The sequence below is a fragment of the Kryptolebias marmoratus genome, linkage group LG9 (genome assembly GCF_001649575.2).
Source record: "Kryptolebias marmoratus isolate JLee-2015 linkage group LG9, ASM164957v2, whole genome shotgun sequence".
NCBI lineage: Eukaryota > Metazoa > Chordata > Actinopteri > Cyprinodontiformes > Rivulidae > Kryptolebias > Kryptolebias marmoratus.
The window spans coordinates 23,963,412-23,983,082 of NC_051438.1; the positions used below are offsets into that span (position 1 = coordinate 23,963,412).

Here is a 19,671-nt window from a genome sequence, read left to right on the forward strand (position 1 = left end):
GAATCATATTAAACGGAGTGGATATTAGCAGAAACGTCCCTTTTTATGTTTTTTATGTTTATATGAACATAACACACTTAAGGTACTAACAGAATAAGTGTCACACATGTACACACTGTCACTAAAACACTTGCAAATCAGGTGTAAATTCACAGAATTAGACTTTTTAATATTAAGTTGTTATATTTTTGGAATTATAACAAAGCAAGTTACATTCACTTTGCAGTTTTATTAGACTTTCAGAACAACTGTGACGAAATATTGTTTTTGTTTCTAATACATTAACTAGATTTTGTTTACAAAAACAAAAGCAATTAACAACAAACAACATTCAGAAACTGAGTTCAAAATGTGGCGTTTAGAAAACCTATCCTGCTGTCAGCAGACAGCAGTCCAACTGAAAAATCCACAACTTTTTGCCACATTTTCATAACATCACTAATATTTATATTAAATTGTGACCCGTGCTGCAAAATGAGCCAGAATGAGCAAAGGATGAAGTGCAAAATAAGTAAAAGTATTTTTGACATAATCGAGATTTGAGTAAAGATGAGTCAATAAAGACACCATCCAGTGACCTTATTAACTAAAAAAGCTTCCTCCTAATTTACCTTTAAATCTACAGGTGTCTTTAGAAACAATCTTTTGCTTTTTTAAAATTTCCTTCAAAATTTAACATTTTTCACTGTAGTGCGTCATTTAATGTTAAACCAAACCAGCTTGTTGCCAGGCCAGCTCATAAATCATCCAATTTCAACCAACTAGATACCATTTTTGAAGCTTTTAAAACGGAGTAATTGAAATAATAATAACTCAATATTTTAAAATTCCTCGCTGTGACTTATTTCGTCAACACAGGTCTCAACTGGTTACAGACTTTAACAGAACTGAGGATGGAACATTAATGCTGTCCGTACAGAGGAACAAAAAGGCTTAAATTTTATTTTCACACGAAAACCTCAAACAGTGAAGATGCAGAAGCGCTGAGATGAGATTCAGTCAAAGAGCTCATCGAGGAAACTGGCTGAAGTATGACGAGTCGAGGGCTGAAAGGGAAACCAGAGAAGAAAGAAAATTTAACTTTTCCAGGAATACAATCTGTAATTTGTAACTGGACTTGAACAAATGGGTTATTTTTGTTGCAGAGTGGCCTGAAACAACTTGTTATTTGGCTTTATATAAATAAAATGAGCTGAATATAAGTTAAAGAACTTTCTCCATATTTCAGTTGAGCTTATTAAGCTGTAAGTCTCCAACATTTTCTAAAATAATAAGACAAACATTATCAGCATTCAGTTTTGTTTTACCAGAGGGTATGCAATCTCGGAGTCACTTTCATATTCTTCAATCTGAGGCTCCTCTCCTCCGGACTTGTTGCCTTCGTCTTTTTCGGAAACGTCATCCTCAATCAGCGAAAGCCTTTTTAACAAACAGATTAAATATACGTTGTTTACTCCTGTTCTTAAAGAGCAATCGCAAAAAAAAAAAAAAAAAATCCCATCTTTTAGTTCAAGATCAGTCTTACAAAGTGAGGTGAGAGTCCAGATCTTCTTGCTCCACAGTGGGTGCAGTTTGGCTCGAGGAGACTCGTTTGACAGGTTTCACTTTTCGCATTTGTGTTCTGGACAGATGCACATTGTCAAATTATTAATATATATATATATATATATAGACCTGTCTGCATTGACAAGCACAACTTAATAGAAATAGAAACTCTGACACAAACATGGCGCATGCATGCTGCAGATGTGTCTCTGATAAAAGCCCATCTTACCCCTGGGAGAACTCATCCTCTGACTCCAGGTCAGTTAAGGTGCTGCCAACATCAGACGGTGCGTCTCTGGGCTTCTTGAAAGCCGGCTCTTTGGCCGTCTGTTTCTGGACGGTTGAGGTGAGGGCTGGGGTCAGGAGGTGGCTGTGGATACTGCTGGTCTCCAACCAGGACCCTCTGGCTGTGCTGGACACTGACCCTGAAAAAAAAAAAAAAACAGAAGTCACTACGTATCTGTGAGAGCACTTTGTGAACTTATAAAAATAACAAATTTGAAGACGTCACTCTCAACAATAAATGATCAGAGAACTGTACATTTTAATAAAATCATCTGTTATATGGATCATACAAAAATAAAAAAAAAATCCTACAATTATAAAAGTCTGACAAGATTCTTCACAAAATAAATGCAAACTGACAATATCCGTCTTAAGAGGTGGATTTATAACAACAAAACAGAATTTTCTGCTATCTGCATTCTAAATAGAAGTGTTCATGTTACAGATGAGTATGAGGAGTGTTTTATTCGAGTGTTTTGTGGTGTGTGTGTGTGTGTCACCCTGAGGAGCTGGTTTCTTGCGTTTTGCTACAGGAGTGTTGAGGGAGGAAACTGCATCGTCTCCCTCCTCCAGCTCTCTGAACTTGGAGGAGCGAGACCCCAAAGAACGCTGATACAACCTGACGGACGGCCAGGAGAGGGCAGCACCGGGACACTCCGACTTCACCAACTCAGCTCTGGGAGGGGAAGGAAGAGAGACGGGAGAGGAGGACAAAGACCAAGGAAACCTTTGTTAATGTTTTATGGTCAATTTTACTGAATTTATGTTAGATATGAAACACCAAAGTTACTGCACACCTACTGTGTGACAGGACTGATGCTACAGAGTTTTTTCTCTAAAATTTAGCATTTTTGAATTTGGCAAAGAGCAGTAATTTCACAATAAATACATTTAAATTTGTTATTTTTTATTTAGGCATTAATAGAGAAACCCTGGTACTAAATTCAGACAAGTTAGATGTTGATTTCTTTTTTGTTATGACTGCAGAATTCACTAAATGTCTGAGATGGAAGTCAATAAATGAGGATGTAAAACAACAACACATGAAGTTGTGTTTGTTGTGAGAAGGAACGTATCTGTGTGGATGAAGTTAAATTTGTGTTTTCTCACAGCTGGTTGCGATCTTGTGGGAGCAGCTTGAAACTGAACTCGCTGAGGATTTCCAAGAAGGTTACATTTGAAAGTTCCTCCTCTTTGTCCTGCACGCTTCGAAATGCAAAACGTATACCGTCCCTGTTTGCAAACACACACAAAAGATTAAAAATGATAAAACCCAATGATTCTTAAAAGTGTGAAAACTACACCACAGCTTGTTGTGCTGAACTTTATTCAGAAGCCTTTAGTCTAAAGTTTCGTTCTCCATTTATGTTTTAGAATTTGATCGAATTAAAAATCAAATCTGATTTAAGGTCATCACAGCAAGACGTGTAAGAGAAACGTGTTACTGACAAGTGCAGGGACACCAGAGGTTTGCGGACACGATGAAGATCGATGCCAAAGCTCATGGCAAGCTTCTTGGCCAGGTCTCTAATATCTGAGAGATCCTGCTGATTCTGGCCGTCCGTAAGCATCTCTGAGAACAGCTGAACACGCAGAGACATAAGTTACATAATGAAAAGATTACAGCTTTCAAAAGACATAAACAGAATCTGCAGTGGTTTTCATGTATTTAAAATACAAGTTTGGTTTGCAGATTTTCAGGGTTTCCGCGAGGTCTTAAAGAGAATTAAATATATCCAGATTTCCTATTTTAGGTCTTAAAATACATTTAAAGTTGTACATTCTTTCATTCATTGCCTTATCTGTCAACTTTTTTTTGCATTCATTCATTCCACCTTGAAAACATGCTGTAAAAAACGGGCTTCTAAAAGAACTTGAAGAAAAAAGAAACACACACACAGGTATTCTGGATGGTTTCTCAGCTCGTAGCCTACATGTACAAAAGCTAAAAAATGAGATAAACAGTAAATGAAGACCAACACTTTAGACTTGACCCCACCATCTCTCATCCTTCCTCTTTATTCTTACATCCCTCAGGACAAGAAGAACTATTGTTTTCTTTAACATGAACCATCATCTATGATCAGAATTGCCAGTTTTTTAAAGATTCCTATCTGGACATTTGTTTAAGATGCCACATCTTCCTGCTGTTTTCAGAACAGAGGGAATCTATCACCTTCAGTCGTACATCTTTGTCCTGCTGAAGGTGATAGATTCACACACTCCCAACAATCTGCCATGGAGTTGTATTTCACAGCTTGAAGATTTTAACTCTCACTAGAAAAACCTCTCAGAAAGCAACGACGGAGGTGAAATGAAGAGCACACCTGCTGCAGGCTCAGGCAGACAGTCTTGGCGCTCTGTATGGGGCTGATGAGTTTGCTCTTGCTCACAGTCTCTTTTATGATGTCCCCAAAGTCTTTAAAACACTAAAAAGAAAAGAAAAAATTAACAGCACAGGATGAATGTCTGACAGCATAAAATAATCCACTCCGTTTGTGTCATATGAGCTTCTTTTAGCTACTTTTCCCTCTGACGCATCTTTAACACCTCACTGGGTCCAAAGCAGATTTTATCACCCTCCTCCACTTACAAACACATCCTCTCCATTATTTTTTACTGCCCATCTTATCCTGCATTCCAAACCCAGTTAATTTATTCAAAAATAAACAACTTATTAACACATTTAGCCTAGCTGTGGACACATGGCTTTATATTTAATATACAAGACCATCACTCCACCTTGCTGTAGTGCTTGAAGACATTGGTGGCGGCGCTGAGGTCCAGAACCCCGTAGATCACGAGTTTACAGTAACCAGCCAGCTGGTTGCGTTTCTTCTGAAGAAGAGTCATTTTCAGGTCATCACCTTCATCTAGAAAGAGCAGCCAAGGCAGAAGAAAGGAGATTAAAAGACAGATAAATTAGAAATGCAGAGGCAGAAAAAGTATTCAGTACAAACAAACAGCGTGTGAACAAAGACGTTCGCCATCTGAGTCAGCGGTTTTTATTTGCTGGAGCTGACAGAACATCATGAAATATGAGCAAAATCAAAACAAAGGAATCAGAAAGTGTGTGCAGAGGCAAAGTTAAGAATAGAGTCCTCTGGGAGATCACTGGCAGAGTAAAAACACTTTCCGAGATATTAATTATCCTCAAAATCAGCAACCCCATTTTCATCCTACCTCAGAAAAACAAGACACCATCAGTAAAGTCAACCTGACATCAGTAGCTGAAAGTCCCACACTGAACGCAAACATTTAGCTTTAAAGATACCACTGAGCTCCACATCTTCGGTGTCGGTGAAGACGTAGTCCAGAAGGAAAGAAGCCAACTCGGCGCGCAGAGAGTCAGACGGCAGGTGGACCAGCGTTTGGAGGGCCGGCTCTGTGCGAACCGAAGTCACACTGTACAACAGCAGCAGGTCACACAGCAGCTCAAATGCCTGCAGATGGACGAACAAACAAAAACATTTACCATCTATTATCAGACTCATATGTTACTGAGGAAAATGCATCAAACACTAATACGATGATTCAAGATTAAACTAAATTGTAGTTTAAGAATGTTGGGTCTAAAATGTGCTTTTTGTTTGTCCATGTTTCATCGATGCAGTGAAAAAACGAGCCTCCCGGTCCGCTCAAGACTGGACAACACAGAGACTTACAGGTTCAACTTGATTTAAGTACTCGGTTTAAATAAAGGTTTTAAAAGTATTTATCTTTCACAGTGTCAATGATCATACAGGAAAATCCAAATAAAAGAGAGAACTGGAGAGAATACTGAAGATATTCAGTCATGAATTCCTGGTATCTGCAGTTTAGGACAGATATAAGGACGAAACAAACTTCCACAACAATAAACATTTTTAGTTAGCTTGTTTTATTATTTTGTTAATATTTTAGTCTATATTGTTAACATAAAGGATGCTGTTTATTTTATTTTACAAAGCTTTCACCTGATCTCTTATCTCAGTCTGATCCAGAGACAAACAGGACTGACAGATTCTGCAGAAGAAACGTACTTCCTTCTTCACACGCTTCAGTTCAGCCTAGAAGAGATGGAGGGACAAAGAAGAGTTAATGAGAGAAATCATTTATATAAAAAATATGAACGTTCTGCAGAAGTAGCATCCTTACTGTGGTTTATAGATCATATGTTAGGGATGTAAATCATCACAATCTGCTTCTCAAGCATGAATATGACCAGGATGTCATCAACATGGGTATGTTTTAAAGTGTTGTTCAATTTGAATTTGGCAAAACACAATTAGACAAAGAGTCAAAATAACTAAGAGGTGCATATTCAGTATTACAGAAAATAGCTGGTCTAGTAATGACATGTTTAGTCTGTTTAAAGAGGGGGTGAAAAACCAGAAAAGGTTCAAATAAACTCATAAAACTTAAACATAAACAGGAATAAATAAGACATTTAGATAAAGACGAACCAGAAAGAAAGAAATTCAAGAGTTTCTGCAGATTCAGATGTACTTTAACACATTACTGCATTAATTGTCTGCTGGTGAGAAGGATTTCACAAACACTCAGGCACCACCAACACAAACACCAAGAACCAGCTGTGACATGATCATTATCATCATCATTATGTAGACTGATCGAAACCAAGGCACCTCCAGAATGAGATGCAGATTCAATTCAAAACTTTAACAAGTTTTATTTAAAGTTGTAAATAAGAGAAGGAGCACCTCAGCTGGCTTGAAGTTGACTGCGTTCACCTTCGCCCACATAAGGTGAAAAGCTGCACACTTCAGAGCCGCCACCATGAGCTGAAATCACACAGAGACTTTTAGGAGAAATGTCAAGTTCTGTGCAACAACAAGTTGCTGAATATTATCAACAAAATTAAAAATATTTAATTAAAAAAGGACTAGAAGTGAAAAAATAATGCCTCCATATCAACTCTGCCTGCAAAGTTTTTATTGCTAACATGAATATGTATGCTCCAATATACCATTGTGGAATTGTTGGACTGTAAAATATACTAAAACATCTTCATATGCCCCCTTTAACCTCTTCACTTATATACCAAATTAAATTCTATTTAACCTTCATTTCCAGGTATTCCCATGGAAAGGGAAAAAAATAAAAAAAATAAAATAAGATGATGATATGAAACTATGTTTAAAAACCTCTGTGTCATAATCCAGAGACTCCATCCTGCTCTTCAGTAACTCAAGGCAGGAGTCAAGCAGCTTCCAACAGGTTGGGTCTTTACCACTGGAAAACACACAATTACTGCATCCACATATTTCCATGTACTGTAAGTACTACGAACACGTTTAATATGTGGTTACCTGCTCAAAGCAGCGATTCTTTTCAAGGCAGAGGTGGCATTGTATACATCATCCTCATCTGCGCTACCCTGGATGTTAAAACACAAACTTACAGGAAACAGGTTTTAAAGTAGGTCCACTAAATTGTGAACATACAAAAAAACTATTTTTAATGGAAAAATAAAACCTTATCAGTTGAGATTTCTAAAAACTGTAGGCGTTTGAGCTGCTATGACTGTGTGATGCAAGATAAATTGACTCTTCTGTTATAGGTTATTTAATTACAATTAGACTTGTGATCAGAAATGTTACCTGACTACACCCAGGAGATCAGCTGCCAACTTTAATATGATTATATTAATAATTTAGTACAACCAGCTACATTAACAATAAAGATGTCCGTGCTGTTTTGTTACGTAGAGATCTTCTTTATCACGAGTTAGAAGGAACAAAATGATATCCATTAATGTCAATATAAAGCAATATACCTTTTATTTCTTTGTGGTTCTGAGGCATATTATTTTTAGCTTCTTCTTTTAATAGACTGCGCACAGTAAAGTGTTTTATAAGCTGTATTTGCTTCAGTAACACTGTCTAACCTTCAGCAGGTCACTTAGGTAAGTGTTGAAACATTCAGTCAGATCATCCAGCAGCTGACTGAACGCCAGGTGTGCGCGGGAGGAGAAGGTGTAGCGGTCGGAGCAGAGGGTGCTGACCAGGAGGGTACAAGCCTGCAGCACACTGACCTCTGTGTGTTTCTTCACAATGTCACATATCTGAGACAGCAGCGGGTCCAGATGCTGGCAGAAAGAGACGACGGAGAAAACGACACAAGAGAAACAAATCAGAAAAAAGTAAACTAAATTCACCTTTAAAAGCCTGACTTTCTCAGCTTTTTTGTCTTCAAGTTACTGGTTTGCATTTGGTTTTTGTTGTTCATTTAAAAATATTCCAGACAATGATTTTAGGCTAAGGAACATGCTTATAATGTCAGGTATTTAAACCATCATGACGTCTGGCTCTCCTACCTTCTCCAGCCACTGAGTGCTGCTGAACATCTCCAGATCGAAGTAAAAAGGAGTTTTGAGCAGAAGGCTCACTTTCCCTGCATCTGCTGAGTACTGCAGGTTTGTAAAGAAATAAACTTTCCATTAATGTTTAAGTGAAACGGCAACAAATAAGCTGCGTTTTAAATGAAACAAACTAGCCTTGTACCTTGGCGAGCAGCTGTGGAAGTAGAGGGATGAAGTGTGTGGTAATGCGATTCCTGTCTTGTTCCTGGATCTTCTTGTCCTTCATACTCAGGATCTATAATCGTTTAGTGAACGGCAACAAATATGTAAAGGTGACAAACAAATAAAATAAAGCAATGTGTGTTTGTAAAAGTATTGAACAATGGTGGCCAAGTTTTCAGTGACCCAAACATGCAAATTAACATTTTTTAAGAATTTCTTTCACTCTCAACTGTTTTACTAAACACCTGACCCAAGACTACGCCTTCATGTGTTTCAAGCACCTTTTTGCCCAGGCTCCTCCCAACAGGTGGCGTTGCCTGTGCTGCCTGTCTGATGGCACACGTCATAATCTCCAAGAGCGCGCCCTCCTCCTCGTACAACAGTCCTGACAACACAGAAGCAGAGACAGGAGTTGATTCTGGTGTTAAGCCGAAAAATCCACACAGACTTTGTTCAGCGCAGTTTGATCTTGTTCCTCACCGGCGTCTTGAAGCAGCAGAGCCGTCATCGTCTCCCAGTCTCTGAGCTCAGACCCTGCCACAGCCCACAGACTGTCCACAAGGTACGTCCCGTGCTCGTGGAACTGTTCAGAGTACCCAGTTTACATTTACAAAAAGAGTGAAGCAAATTGAACTTACAGTTTATTTTATTCCAAGTGAATTTGTATCCTGCTGTGACGTTTGACTTGTGCAGCATTAAGGGAACTCAAACTGCTTTGACTTTAATAAAACAGAAAACAAAAGAGCATATGAGGGGGAAATAACCAGAAAATTCCCTTTGAAAGTTAAAACAATGTCATTTTTTTAATAAAATAGAGGATGATTGAGATGAGGAAGAAGAACAGAACCACTACCTCACTCTGGATGTAGAAGGAGATGAGGATCTGAAAAAAGGCAGCATTCCTGCTTTGATCCTTCCCCTGGGTGTCAGTAGCCATCACACATTTCAGTCTGACACAAACAAAAAGAGCTTTTAAATGATAAAAGTCACAAACAGACTCTTGAGAAAGAGAAGTATTTAATATGCAAAACACTTCTGCTGCTCATAAAAGTGCAAAAGATGTACCGTTTAATGTTTGTGATGATGTACAATTTAAAAGCTTACTAAAGCTGATGTTTTAATTAAAAACCAAACATCAAGGCTTTAACTCTTCAGTCTGATGAAGAGGCAGCAATAAAGTAACCAAACAAAAAGTAGCGATGGAACTGCATTTGTTTAAAAAACGTGCAAAACATATGAAACTTTGCACATTTGCAGGATGAGAACATACTTGTTGCAGAGGAAGGCGCCGGCTGCAGAGGCCAGACCTCTGTGTGAAGCATAAACCAAAGGATAGATGTGTCCACACTCCTCCTCCTTCAGGCCTTCCTCTGCACTCCTGGGAATGTGGGCACAAACGAACGGGTCAGTTTTACACATTAAATTAACAAGGGGAAAAGTCTTTAGCCATTTAATACCGACTTCACTTTTAGGTTTTATATATCCTACTTTAAATAAGAGGCTGCCACTTGTTGGTGGAAGAAATGAGCAAAAATAAATTTCATCAAAATCATAAGAAAACTGTTTTAATACAATTCTAAACTAAACAACCATCCTGACTAGGGCTGGGTATTGTTAGGAACCTCACGATTCGATTCGATTTCGATTATTGCTGTTGCGATTCGATTCGATTCGATTCGATATTGATTTAAAGTTGTGAAGACACAAATGATTTAAGATAATGTTGACATTTTTAAAATATTTATTTTCATACAAACTTCTGTAACATCACATTTCTGAGCATAGAAACAAACTTTTTTCTGCAATGTGCTTACAGTAGAAAACTGTTCTTAATAAACAATAAAAAATAAAGTGCATGTAAAATAAAATTAGGCATAACTTATCTCTTGAAGTCTAATATAAATAAAAATGCATTTCAATAACATCTGTGCATATTAGTGCAGATTTAAACACAAATCATAGGGTTGTATTCAACTGAATTGCACTGAAAACGTTTAGTGCTTGTAAACATTCTTAGCTTTTGAACATGTAGTGATTAACCTCTCATTTTTTAACATATCTTGAACTGAACTATAGTACTGTAGCCAGAAATAAAGAATTGTACTGTAACAGTACTGTTCTTCATTTCTGGTTACAGACTAAGTGGGCACGTGGAGATTCTTGTTCAGAAAAAGCAGCTGATCCACATGCTCAGGCTTCAATGCACTTCTCTGGGCTGTGACTATGTCACCTGCTGTGGAAAAGATCCTTTCAGCAGGTACACTACTGCCTGGGATGCAAAGGTACCTTTTAGCTTGGCATGACAACAAAGGGTATTCCCCCTCATGCTCTCTCCACCAGTTGAGTGGATTTGTGGAGAGTGGCAGTGGTTGCACCTCTTTGTAACGCACCACCTCATCCAATGCCTTGGTATCTGTGGTTCTGGACACTGCTACTGGAGTTGTATATGCGCTTCCAAAAAGATCAGCCAGAGCACAAGAGTCCCTTGCTTTCTTTGGTGATGGTCCAGAAGGGTCATCAACCGGCTCTCCCTGCTGTTCAATTGCCTCACGGTCTTCATCCATCAGCCCACTCTGTTGCTGCAAAAAAATAAGAAAATAATCGCATTGGAAAGAAGAGCTTTATCATTTCAAATAGCTCATTTAAAATGCATTGTAGGGCTAAATCATTAAAATAAAAAGTATATTAATTTGCCAGTGTTCAAATAATTGCAGACAAGATAGCATTCCATAAGACAACAAAACAAAACTATTCGGTGTGTATGTGACAGAATGCATTTTTTATTTATACTTTAGTACTTACTGAGCTTTTAACAGTGGCCAATTCTTTTGTGAGAGCTATAAGATGCGTGAACACTTCTTCTCGCTCATCATCATCTGACAGAAAAAGTAGGGCCTTAAACCTTGGGTCCAGGGCAGCAGCAATGGAGAGCTCATCCTTCAGACCCAGGTACCTTGAGAAAATTTTAAGTGACTTTGTGTACACCATAATCATTGTTTTTATAAATATTAATGACAAATTATTTAATTGTGTTGCAAAAAAGTTATATATATATTAATACCTTTTTTGGAGATCCCTGCACATAGCAATCTTCATTTCCTTCACCACTGCAGAGTCACTGGATGATGGTTGCATATCCTCTAGAAGTCTTTCTTTTAGAGGTGCAATGACAGACAGACTTGGGGTGCTTTCCTGAGACATCACCAAGGTGGCTTTCTTTAATGACTTCAGAGCCTGAGCAATATCCTCTGCTGCTGTAATGTCTGCCTCTGTAAGGGAGCATAGATCTTTTTCCTGCTTTCGCACTTCAGGTGCAAGTAATGCAGCAGAGACAGCTGGTTGTTGTTCCAAAAATCTCTCCAGCATATCTAAAGCGCTATTCCATCTTGTAGAGACATCAGTCAGTAACTTGTGTTGTGGGAGGTCCAACAACTTTTGATTCTTCTTGAGTGCATGACAGGCCAAAGTGCTGCGATGAAAAAAAGCAGAGATGCGCCTCACTCTGCCCAGAAGCCGTGTGACTGCAGGGGTTTTAAGAGCAGCCTGCGAAGCCAAGTTGAGCACATGGGCAAAGCAGCCAACATGCAATAGATCAGTGAGACCGACAGCAGCTAGCATGTTAGCCGCGTTGTCTGTAACAACAGCAGGCACTTTTCCGGTTATGCCCCATTCATTTATTGCCTCTGTCAACAAGTTTGCTATATTGCTACCTGTATGACTTCCATGAAGGGGCCTGGTCTGAAGCACATTTGACACCAATTCCCACTCGTCCGATATGAAATGAGAAGTGATGGTTACGTAGGGGTCGGTAGCTCTCGAGGTCCAGCCATCACACGTCAGAGCAACTCTTTCGGCCGACTTTAACGACTCCAAAACGTCTGTCTTCACCTCTGTATACAGTGACGGCACAGCGACTTCTGTCATGTATTTACGTGTTGGTATTGCGTAGCGTGGTTCGAGTATCTTTAGCATATTCTTAAAACCCTTGTTTTCAACAACACTGTACGGTCGTAGGTCCTTGCAAATAAACACGGCTACAGACTTTGTGATTTTTTGTGCGCGGGCAGAGCTTGACGGCAGTTTAGAGATGAATGATTTGTCGATTTGTGTCTGTTTGGAGTCAACAGGTTGTGCTTTTTGTAGCGCATCTGCGTGGTATCTGGTTAAGTGATTGCGCAGGTTTGTCGTGTTACTGCAGTACTTTAATTCTCTCTGGCACAGCTTACATACCACCTTGCTTTTGTCGACTTCTTGAGTTCCAGATTTAGACAGGAAAGCAAAATGAGCCCAAACATCTGACTTAAAAGTTGACGGAGTTAGCTTTCTACAGCTGCTCGCCATGACTGTTGTTATGCACTCAGGTGCTCAGCACAGTAACCAAACTCGCAGCGCCCCCAACGTGTCAGGAGGGGAATCGATTCTGAGGAGCCCCCTAATCGATTATGAATTTTGCATGAAATTATTGCGATGCATCGATTCTTCAATTATTTTACCCACCCCTAATCCTGACTCTTGTTTGTTGACTAAAATCTGATCATGCAGGGCACAGACACAGAAAAGCAGCTTCTGATATTAGGATGTTACAAAAAAAAACATTTGGTCCTGTGGTCCTCATTGTGGGGTTGAGTCACCAAAAGATGGGCTTGCTTCCCGATCACAAAAAAATATACAAGTAGGTGACAGATGTCAGTGTAGTCCAAGATGTATTCTCTCCCTGCAGAACATTTTACCAAGACAAAGTGTTACTTTATCTTACTTTACCACTGGTCATAATGTTTTGGCTGATCTGTGGAGTTCAGAACCAAAGCTTTAAAATTTAGGTTCAAGAAAGTTACTATATTCAGCTATTTTTGGTCACCCTAAAATAATATTTCTGCACAGCACTGACAAAGACAGCAGCACAAAGAAACCATGAGACAGAGAAAGCCCTCACTGTTGGATCAGCAGCAACAGATTGACCACTTCCACCGCCACGTCTGGGTCTTTGTCCAGCACCATGCTGAGAATCCTTTCCTAAACACACACACACACATTCAGTTATGCACTGTAACACACACACACAGAGCAATGCAATGATGCCAGCACACAAACACTGTGCATAATAAATAATATGCATAAATGTACCCACGTCCACAAAAGTGACACACACACACAAGCCCACTGATTAGGCGGAAATCCATGGCATAAAAAGACCATTTATCTGCAGCAGCACATGTGGCTCAGGAGGGTTTTCATGTGTTTGAGTAGGGCTTATTATCTATCTGTAATTGGCAGCAATTAACAAAAAAACCAGGCACGTGCCCAGACAAAGGATGGGACCATAACAACAAACAGAAGTGGTGCAAAGAGAAAAAAAAAGAGAGAGAAAAGGCATGGAAATACAGGGAGGAGGCAAAAAAGGGAGGAGGCAAATAGGGAGGAGAGACACAGACAGGCAACAAAGTGGAAACAATACAGAAATCTGAAACAATAGATGTCAGACAGAAAGGGGAGAAAACATGCATCAAATGAAGCACGAGTCCAATCCAGAGGGATGCCTCACTTTAAATCTGCTGGTGAAAAGCTCCAGGCGGCCAATGAACTCCTTCTCCTGGTACAGACCCTGCAGGGCACGCACACACTGCAGACGCACCGGACTTTGCTGAAAGAAAACAGAAAACAAAGTACAGATGGATGGTTTCTACACCTGAAAAAAATTCAGATTCTATGAATCTTAATAGAAAGATGAAATATTAAAACAAAAACGGTAAATAATTTTTGTGTTACTAAGACTACTTCAACTTAGATCAGTTAAACCTGCAGACACAGATGAGACACTTATTCTAATCTAAGCTAAAGACAGGATGTTTTATTATTTAAGCCTCCTATTGCTTTGTTCAATTTGTGTTTACCTTGTCATGCAATGTCCATCCCAGATATTTCAGGCAGCCATCATTTAGGAAGTCTTCAGGGTCTGTTTTCAGCCACAGGCCCAACTCCTCGATACAGGCTGCCCTGATTTCAGGCAGGCGGTCACGGTAACGATGTACAAAGACGCCGCGGAAGGTGGCGTTCATCATGGAGGAGAGCTCCTCTTTGTTCTCTTGCAGCTACAACACCCACATAGAAAGGAATCAGCTTAAACACAAATAAACACAATGAATACATCAATAATAGATACACAGTATTTCAAGTCTGTCCATCTAGACACTTTCTACCATAATGCAATAGATTTTTAAGTCTTTCCAGGGCTCACGGCATTTTTACTTGTAAAATACAAACATCTTGTTTTTTTCATTTCAATCCTCAAGCTATCATACCCCTTGACTCTCAGGAGCTACATCATACAGTTTGTACTCTACAAAAATTCAGCAGTAGTAAAAAATCCCTCAGGAACACTGTTCCATTTCATCAGGCACTTTAATAACTTTATGTGCTGAAAATGCCCATAAAAACTTAACATTTTCAGACTAAGCAGCGGAAAAACTGTGCCAAACAAAAACAAATAAATGTATAACTGTAAAACAAAAAACAATGATAGAACCTGTTTAAAAGGTTCATAAAAATCTTAATTAAACATTTCAAAATCAGTGGTTCTACTGGCCAAAGAGTGTTAAATATGGAGCTGCCAGGGATGAGAGAAGGAGGATGACAACAGAGGAGGTTTGTGAATGTAGTTAAGGAGGAGAGGCAGAAGGAGAGGAGGATGATAAGGATCAGGTGAGATGGAGGCAGATGATCTGTCATGGTGACTCTTTGGAGAAGATTCAGAGGCCTGCTGGAAGAGTGTGTGCAGGAAACAGGATACTAAAGGGTGTGTAGAGGAATGGTCCTACAAATATAGAAGGCTCTGGAAGAGCTATGAGCAGCAAAGCTGAATAAGCAGAAGGACAGATGCAGGTCTTGAAGAGGAGATGAGAATTTCAAAGATTTGTGCTGACAAGGCCATCATTTTATAAGCTTTGATAAGAAAGCAAGATGTTTACTCTGTAACAAAATGTGTACTGGGTTCACTGAATGTTTTGGAGGAGATTTTAGAAGCTGGTGTATTCAGACTGTAAGCTTCAGTCTCTGTGTGTGAGACATTGGTTTTAATGTAGTTGTTGCATGTGGACAAAATTTAAACTTACATCAGACATACGTCTTTCTTGGTTAAATAGATTTTATAACTGTTATTTGAGAGTGATCCAGGTGAATAAATTTTAACTCAATGCTAAATATTTACTAAACATCCAAATAAGACAAAAGCTACAGTTCAAACAATATTTTACATGATGACAAAAAAGACAAAAGGAAAATAATAAAAAGATGATTCAAAGAAATTGGCCTTCTTCTGTTTTTTTTCCTTTTAAATCTCAGGTCTGAACACGTACCCTTAGGTACACACTTCTGTGCTCAGGTTAATGTCTGTATCACTGTCTGCGTGCGTCACCTCACTGATGGTGGCCTTCAGCTGCTCCAGTTTGTCCGAAGCTCTGTTGTTTGGCCTCTTACTGTTCTCCAGATCGTATCGTCGCTGGGCGGTCTGCAGCTGAACACTTACTGTAACAGCTACTTCCACCACCCCTGACATCAACTTCAGGGCTAATTGAGAAAACAAACAAGTAAGTGAAAACTACTTTGATTACATCTCCAAAAGCAGTTAATGTAAACATAAATGCACCACACTTTTTATGAAAGGTTTGAATAATTTACTTCAAATGAAGTGGATGGAACCAACATTTATCTGTTTATTCTTTCATGTATTTTGCGCCTGTAAAGAACTGATGTGCTTACCCAGCAGAGTACTGGTGTGTCTGAAGGCTCTAACTTGGGAGTCAGACAGACCGGTGAGCAGAGCCAGCAGGGAGGGGAAGAGGTATTCATCATAGATCAAGCTATTCCGACAGGAGCGAAGCAGAACCCGAGCAAATTCACACAGACTAGCTTTGAAACGCTTCATCTGAAGACCTGGAGTGCTCAAGGGGTAGTTCACTGAATCCTACAAGAAAAAGTGGACACAGAAAAGGCTGTTAATATGTTTGATATAAAAAATACGGACAGAAAGCTGGATTTCCCCCCCCTGATGACAAGAATCAGGTGATTAACTCTTTAATGTGTTCATTTATAAACATTAGATCATAATTAGCATGTTCCCTCATGCTGTGCACCATTTTTCAGATCATAATCTCTTGGGACATGGAGATTATTAGTTTCTAAACTAATTGCAGAAGGATTAATTTTACAGAGAAGACCAACAAAGATTATCCCTTCCATAGCTGTAAGAATAATGTTTAATTATGAGACTAATTTCAACAAATACAACATAATATGATCTCTGCGTGAACGATTGCTGTCCTGTCGCACCTCATTAAACTCCCTGGTTAATGTGCTGATAATCTCAGCATGCTGCATGCCGTCAAGCATCTCTCTGCTGACCACACCTGAAAGAAAATGTAGAACTTTCATATTACAATCATTTTTTTAAAATTCAACAAAAACAACAAAATCCTAATTTGGAGTTTGACATTTTTATATTTTCTTTTAAATGTATTTTTTTGTTAAGAACATACCCAGGATTAGGACAGGACTGAGATCAATACCAAACATGATAACCTGAGCTGAAGATGGGAGGATAATCTCTTCAACTTTAACCCCTCCCACCTGCTAACACCCATCTCCTGGCCTCCTTCTTAACCTCTGACCTTTGCATCCGCAGCACTGAACAATGAAGTTGATGAGCACCAGCAACCCCGCCTCTCGGCTCTGTTTGTAGCTGTCCAGCCACTCGTCCACCACAGTCTTAAGATTGACAGGAAGAAAGCAGCCAATCAGAACGCCGCACACAGATCAAAGAGCAGATGGATATAATTAAAATACACCAACAACACAGATTTTAGCTTTACTTGCTCAGTCTATCTGCAGCTTTTATGATCTGTGTTTACAACAGCTCACCAGTTATTTTTTTCCTTTTTTATGCGTCCTTTCTTTATTGTTTATCCAGAAGAGACAGACCAGCACAACAATACTTTGGATGAACGAGTGCTGTCAATCACTGACTCTGTGATCCAACAAGAAATCTCCTCCTTCTATGCTTATCAAAGGTAATTCTCCAGGATCACATCAGTCAGCCACTGACAGCACATTATAACCTCTCTCATTGTCAGCTTGTTTCACTCCTCATTACATATGCCTCCATCAGTACCTCCCTCCCTTCATGTGGTCACCTCTATTGATACCGTCCTCTCCCCTCCCTGTGCTCTTTGTTTAGGGTCTACTCACCACCATGGCACTTTTTCCTGAGCAAACAGCATCATAGATATCCTTTGCACTGATTCCCTGGTTTCCCTCGCTCGCACCTCTCACGGGCCTGCGAGGAGAGAGCAGTCTGGATGTCCCCTCAGAGGGAGACTGATGCCTCGGGGAGGGCTCTGGAGGACTTGAGACGGGGCTGCTGCTGGGGCTGGACAGCGCTCTTATTGCAGCATTTCTCCTAGGTCTCTTAGGCGGCTTGACATGAAAAATAATTATTCAGCAATAAATAAACTATGACCAGTGAAAATACACATTGCATTTCTGTCCAGTGCAATAAAAACACCAAATCTAAATACAAGCACTGGTCTCATCTAACAGAAAGTATTATTTTGGAAAATAAAATTTACCTGAGGCCCAGGTACCACCTGCTTTCTCCGCTTTGTGGGTTTCATCTGAGCCTCATACAAACTTCCAGGGTCTGAGGAGTAATCCAACTCATCAAGACTGACGGGAAATAAAAAGATAACAAAACAAATCTCTCAATAAAACAGAAGAGCTAACATACATAAAAATGTTTTCAATAAATCACTTTATGTATTTTAGCTCTATTATTAGTATATATATATATATATATATATATACTGGGATGGTATTTTTGCAGATATGTTTTAAGATAATTTTGTTTCAGCAAAACATCCCAATCTATTGATTTGTTATGAATTATAAAGTAGCAATTTAGCTAAGTTTAGCCTTTTTAATGTTGATACAAAAGCTAATCAAGCTAGACTATGCTGCATATTTTATTTATTTATTTTACCAGCTGGTCAAGAGAACGCTGTGCTAACTTTAACTTTTCAAAACACATTTTAGTGACATTTCGACTTAAGTTAATTTTTAGAGCTAACTAGCTAACAGGTTTCGGACGACAAACATGGCGGCTATACCTGTTTGAAACTGAGCTTCTACTCGTCATTTTAGCAGAGAGAGGACCCCAGGAACCAGAAGGTGATTATTAAAGGCGATTATTAAAGAAAATAAAAACTTTACTGCCAGAAATTAAGTGATTCAGTTATCAAAATGATCCCGTCTTTGTCTTAGATTTATTTTAGTAACTTCGTGAATATCAGATGCCCGCGAATGTAATGTCGTTCCGGATTGGTCAATGCCTTCTCAAACCAGACGATGATTGGTCCTCCCAAAAGGTCACTTCGTGGCTATTGGTCAACTTTAGCACACTGTTACTAAGTAGTTTAATTCAACCTCACGGTGTCAGAACTCTTTGTAACTTTTACTAGTTTTCACTAGTTTGTATTTTGTGTTGTAATATTTTCTCTTCAGTTAGTTTGGACAGTTTTTGCCACCCTAAGGTGTTGGGCTCAGTAGCATAACGCCCCCCTAATTTGGGCTCCCCGGACTTCGCTCTATTTCTCTGCGTGGTTTCATTGTTTGCTTTCCTCACCGCGAGCGTCAAGTCATCCATGTTGACTCGCAGCTTCCGGTCTCCACCTTCAAAATAATATACTCACGAACCCTTTTTTTTAAGTGCAAATGGAAATAACGTTCAAACTCAGCAGAGAGTATCAACACTAAACAAGCTATATAGAAATAGATTGTATTAAATTAAACTGTACTGAGTTAGAATGCTGTTGCAATGCTGTTGCATTCTAACTAAGGTTTTCAAGATGACTTATTGGAAATTGATGTTATGTAAATAAACCTGAGATAAACAGAAATTTCCTCTGTGCCTAGTGGTCCTGCTTTTAATCAGTACCAACTTTCAAATCATTTTAAATGTGCATCACATATAGATGTCTGCTACAAATCTCTCTTTTTCATTATTCAAGAGGAAACCTGCACGTCTTGTTTATAAAGCTGTGTTTCTCAGCTGGTCTGACTTCAGTACTCACTATCACCCCTGAATAATAAGACATGATCCACATCGAAGAACATTTTCAACTTCTCAAATTTACTGAAAGACAGGATGGTGTAGTTTGAACCTGAGAAGAACAGAATATCGCAGTGTGCTAAGACACAAATACACGTTTAAGTTAAACCAAAACAACCATCTTGTGGTGATGCTAGAGAGAAAATTTTCCTTTGTG

General features: G+C 39.1%; 2 protein-coding genes across 2 annotated transcripts; both read right to left on the reverse strand.

The window, feature by feature from the left end:
- Positions 1-918: 918 nt before the first annotated feature.
- LOC108231399 (cohesin subunit SA-1) lies at positions 919-18,742 on the reverse strand. Its single transcript, XM_025004196.2, has 31 exons — positions 18,514-18,742; positions 17,977-18,073; positions 17,597-17,824; positions 17,020-17,116; positions 16,682-16,758; positions 16,112-16,316; positions 15,768-15,919; positions 14,248-14,445; positions 13,899-13,997; positions 13,290-13,369; positions 9,627-9,734; positions 9,210-9,306; positions 8,837-8,939; positions 8,638-8,741; positions 8,337-8,429; positions 8,150-8,242; positions 7,721-7,921; positions 7,143-7,210; positions 6,978-7,065; positions 6,534-6,614; positions 5,787-5,879; positions 5,105-5,273; positions 4,573-4,703; positions 4,158-4,259; positions 3,280-3,413; positions 2,941-3,063; positions 2,331-2,506; positions 1,775-1,970; positions 1,526-1,621; positions 1,308-1,419; positions 919-1,046 (listed from the first exon to the last, which is right to left on the reverse strand). Exons 1-31 carry the CDS (start codon positions 18,540-18,542, stop codon positions 996-998), a joined length of 3,681 nt encoding a protein of 1,226 aa, XP_024859964.1. The 5' UTR covers positions 18,543-18,742; the 3' UTR covers positions 919-995.
- Positions 10,080-12,855, reverse strand: LOC108231400 (E3 SUMO-protein ligase ZBED1-like). Its single transcript, XM_017408448.3, has 3 exons — positions 11,418-12,855; positions 11,159-11,309; positions 10,080-10,935 (listed from the first exon to the last, which is right to left on the reverse strand). Exons 1-3 carry the CDS (start codon positions 12,695-12,697, stop codon positions 10,495-10,497), a joined length of 1,872 nt encoding a protein of 623 aa, XP_017263937.1. The 5' UTR covers positions 12,698-12,855; the 3' UTR covers positions 10,080-10,494.
- Positions 18,743-19,671: the final 929 nt, after the last annotated feature.

Excerpts from the sequence above, each read along its gene's own strand:
- LOC108231400 (XM_017408448.3), bottom strand. The coding sequence starts at position 12,697 with ATGGCGAGCAGCTGTAGAAAGCTAACTCCGTCAACTTTTAAGTCAGAT. Across the intron at positions 11,310-11,417 it reads TGCAGGGATCTCCAAAAAAG|GTACCTGGGTCTGAAGGATG; the intron begins GTATTAATATAT and ends AATTTTCTCAAG. Across the intron at positions 10,936-11,158 it reads TGGCCACTGTTAAAAGCTCA|CAACAGAGTGGGCTGATGGA; the intron begins GTAAGTACTAAA and ends ATTTTTTTGCAG.
- LOC108231399 (XM_025004196.2), bottom strand. The coding sequence starts at position 18,542 with ATGACGAGTAGAAGCTCAGTTTCAAACAG. Across the intron at positions 7,922-8,149 it reads GCACTCAGTGGCTGGAGAAG|CATCTGGACCCGCTGCTGTC; the intron begins GTAGGAGAGCCA and ends TCTTTCTGCCAG. Across the intron at positions 2,507-2,940 it reads CCACAAGATCGCAACCAGCT|AGCTGAGTTGGTGAAGTCGG; the intron begins GTGAGAAAACAC and ends TTCCCCTCCCAG.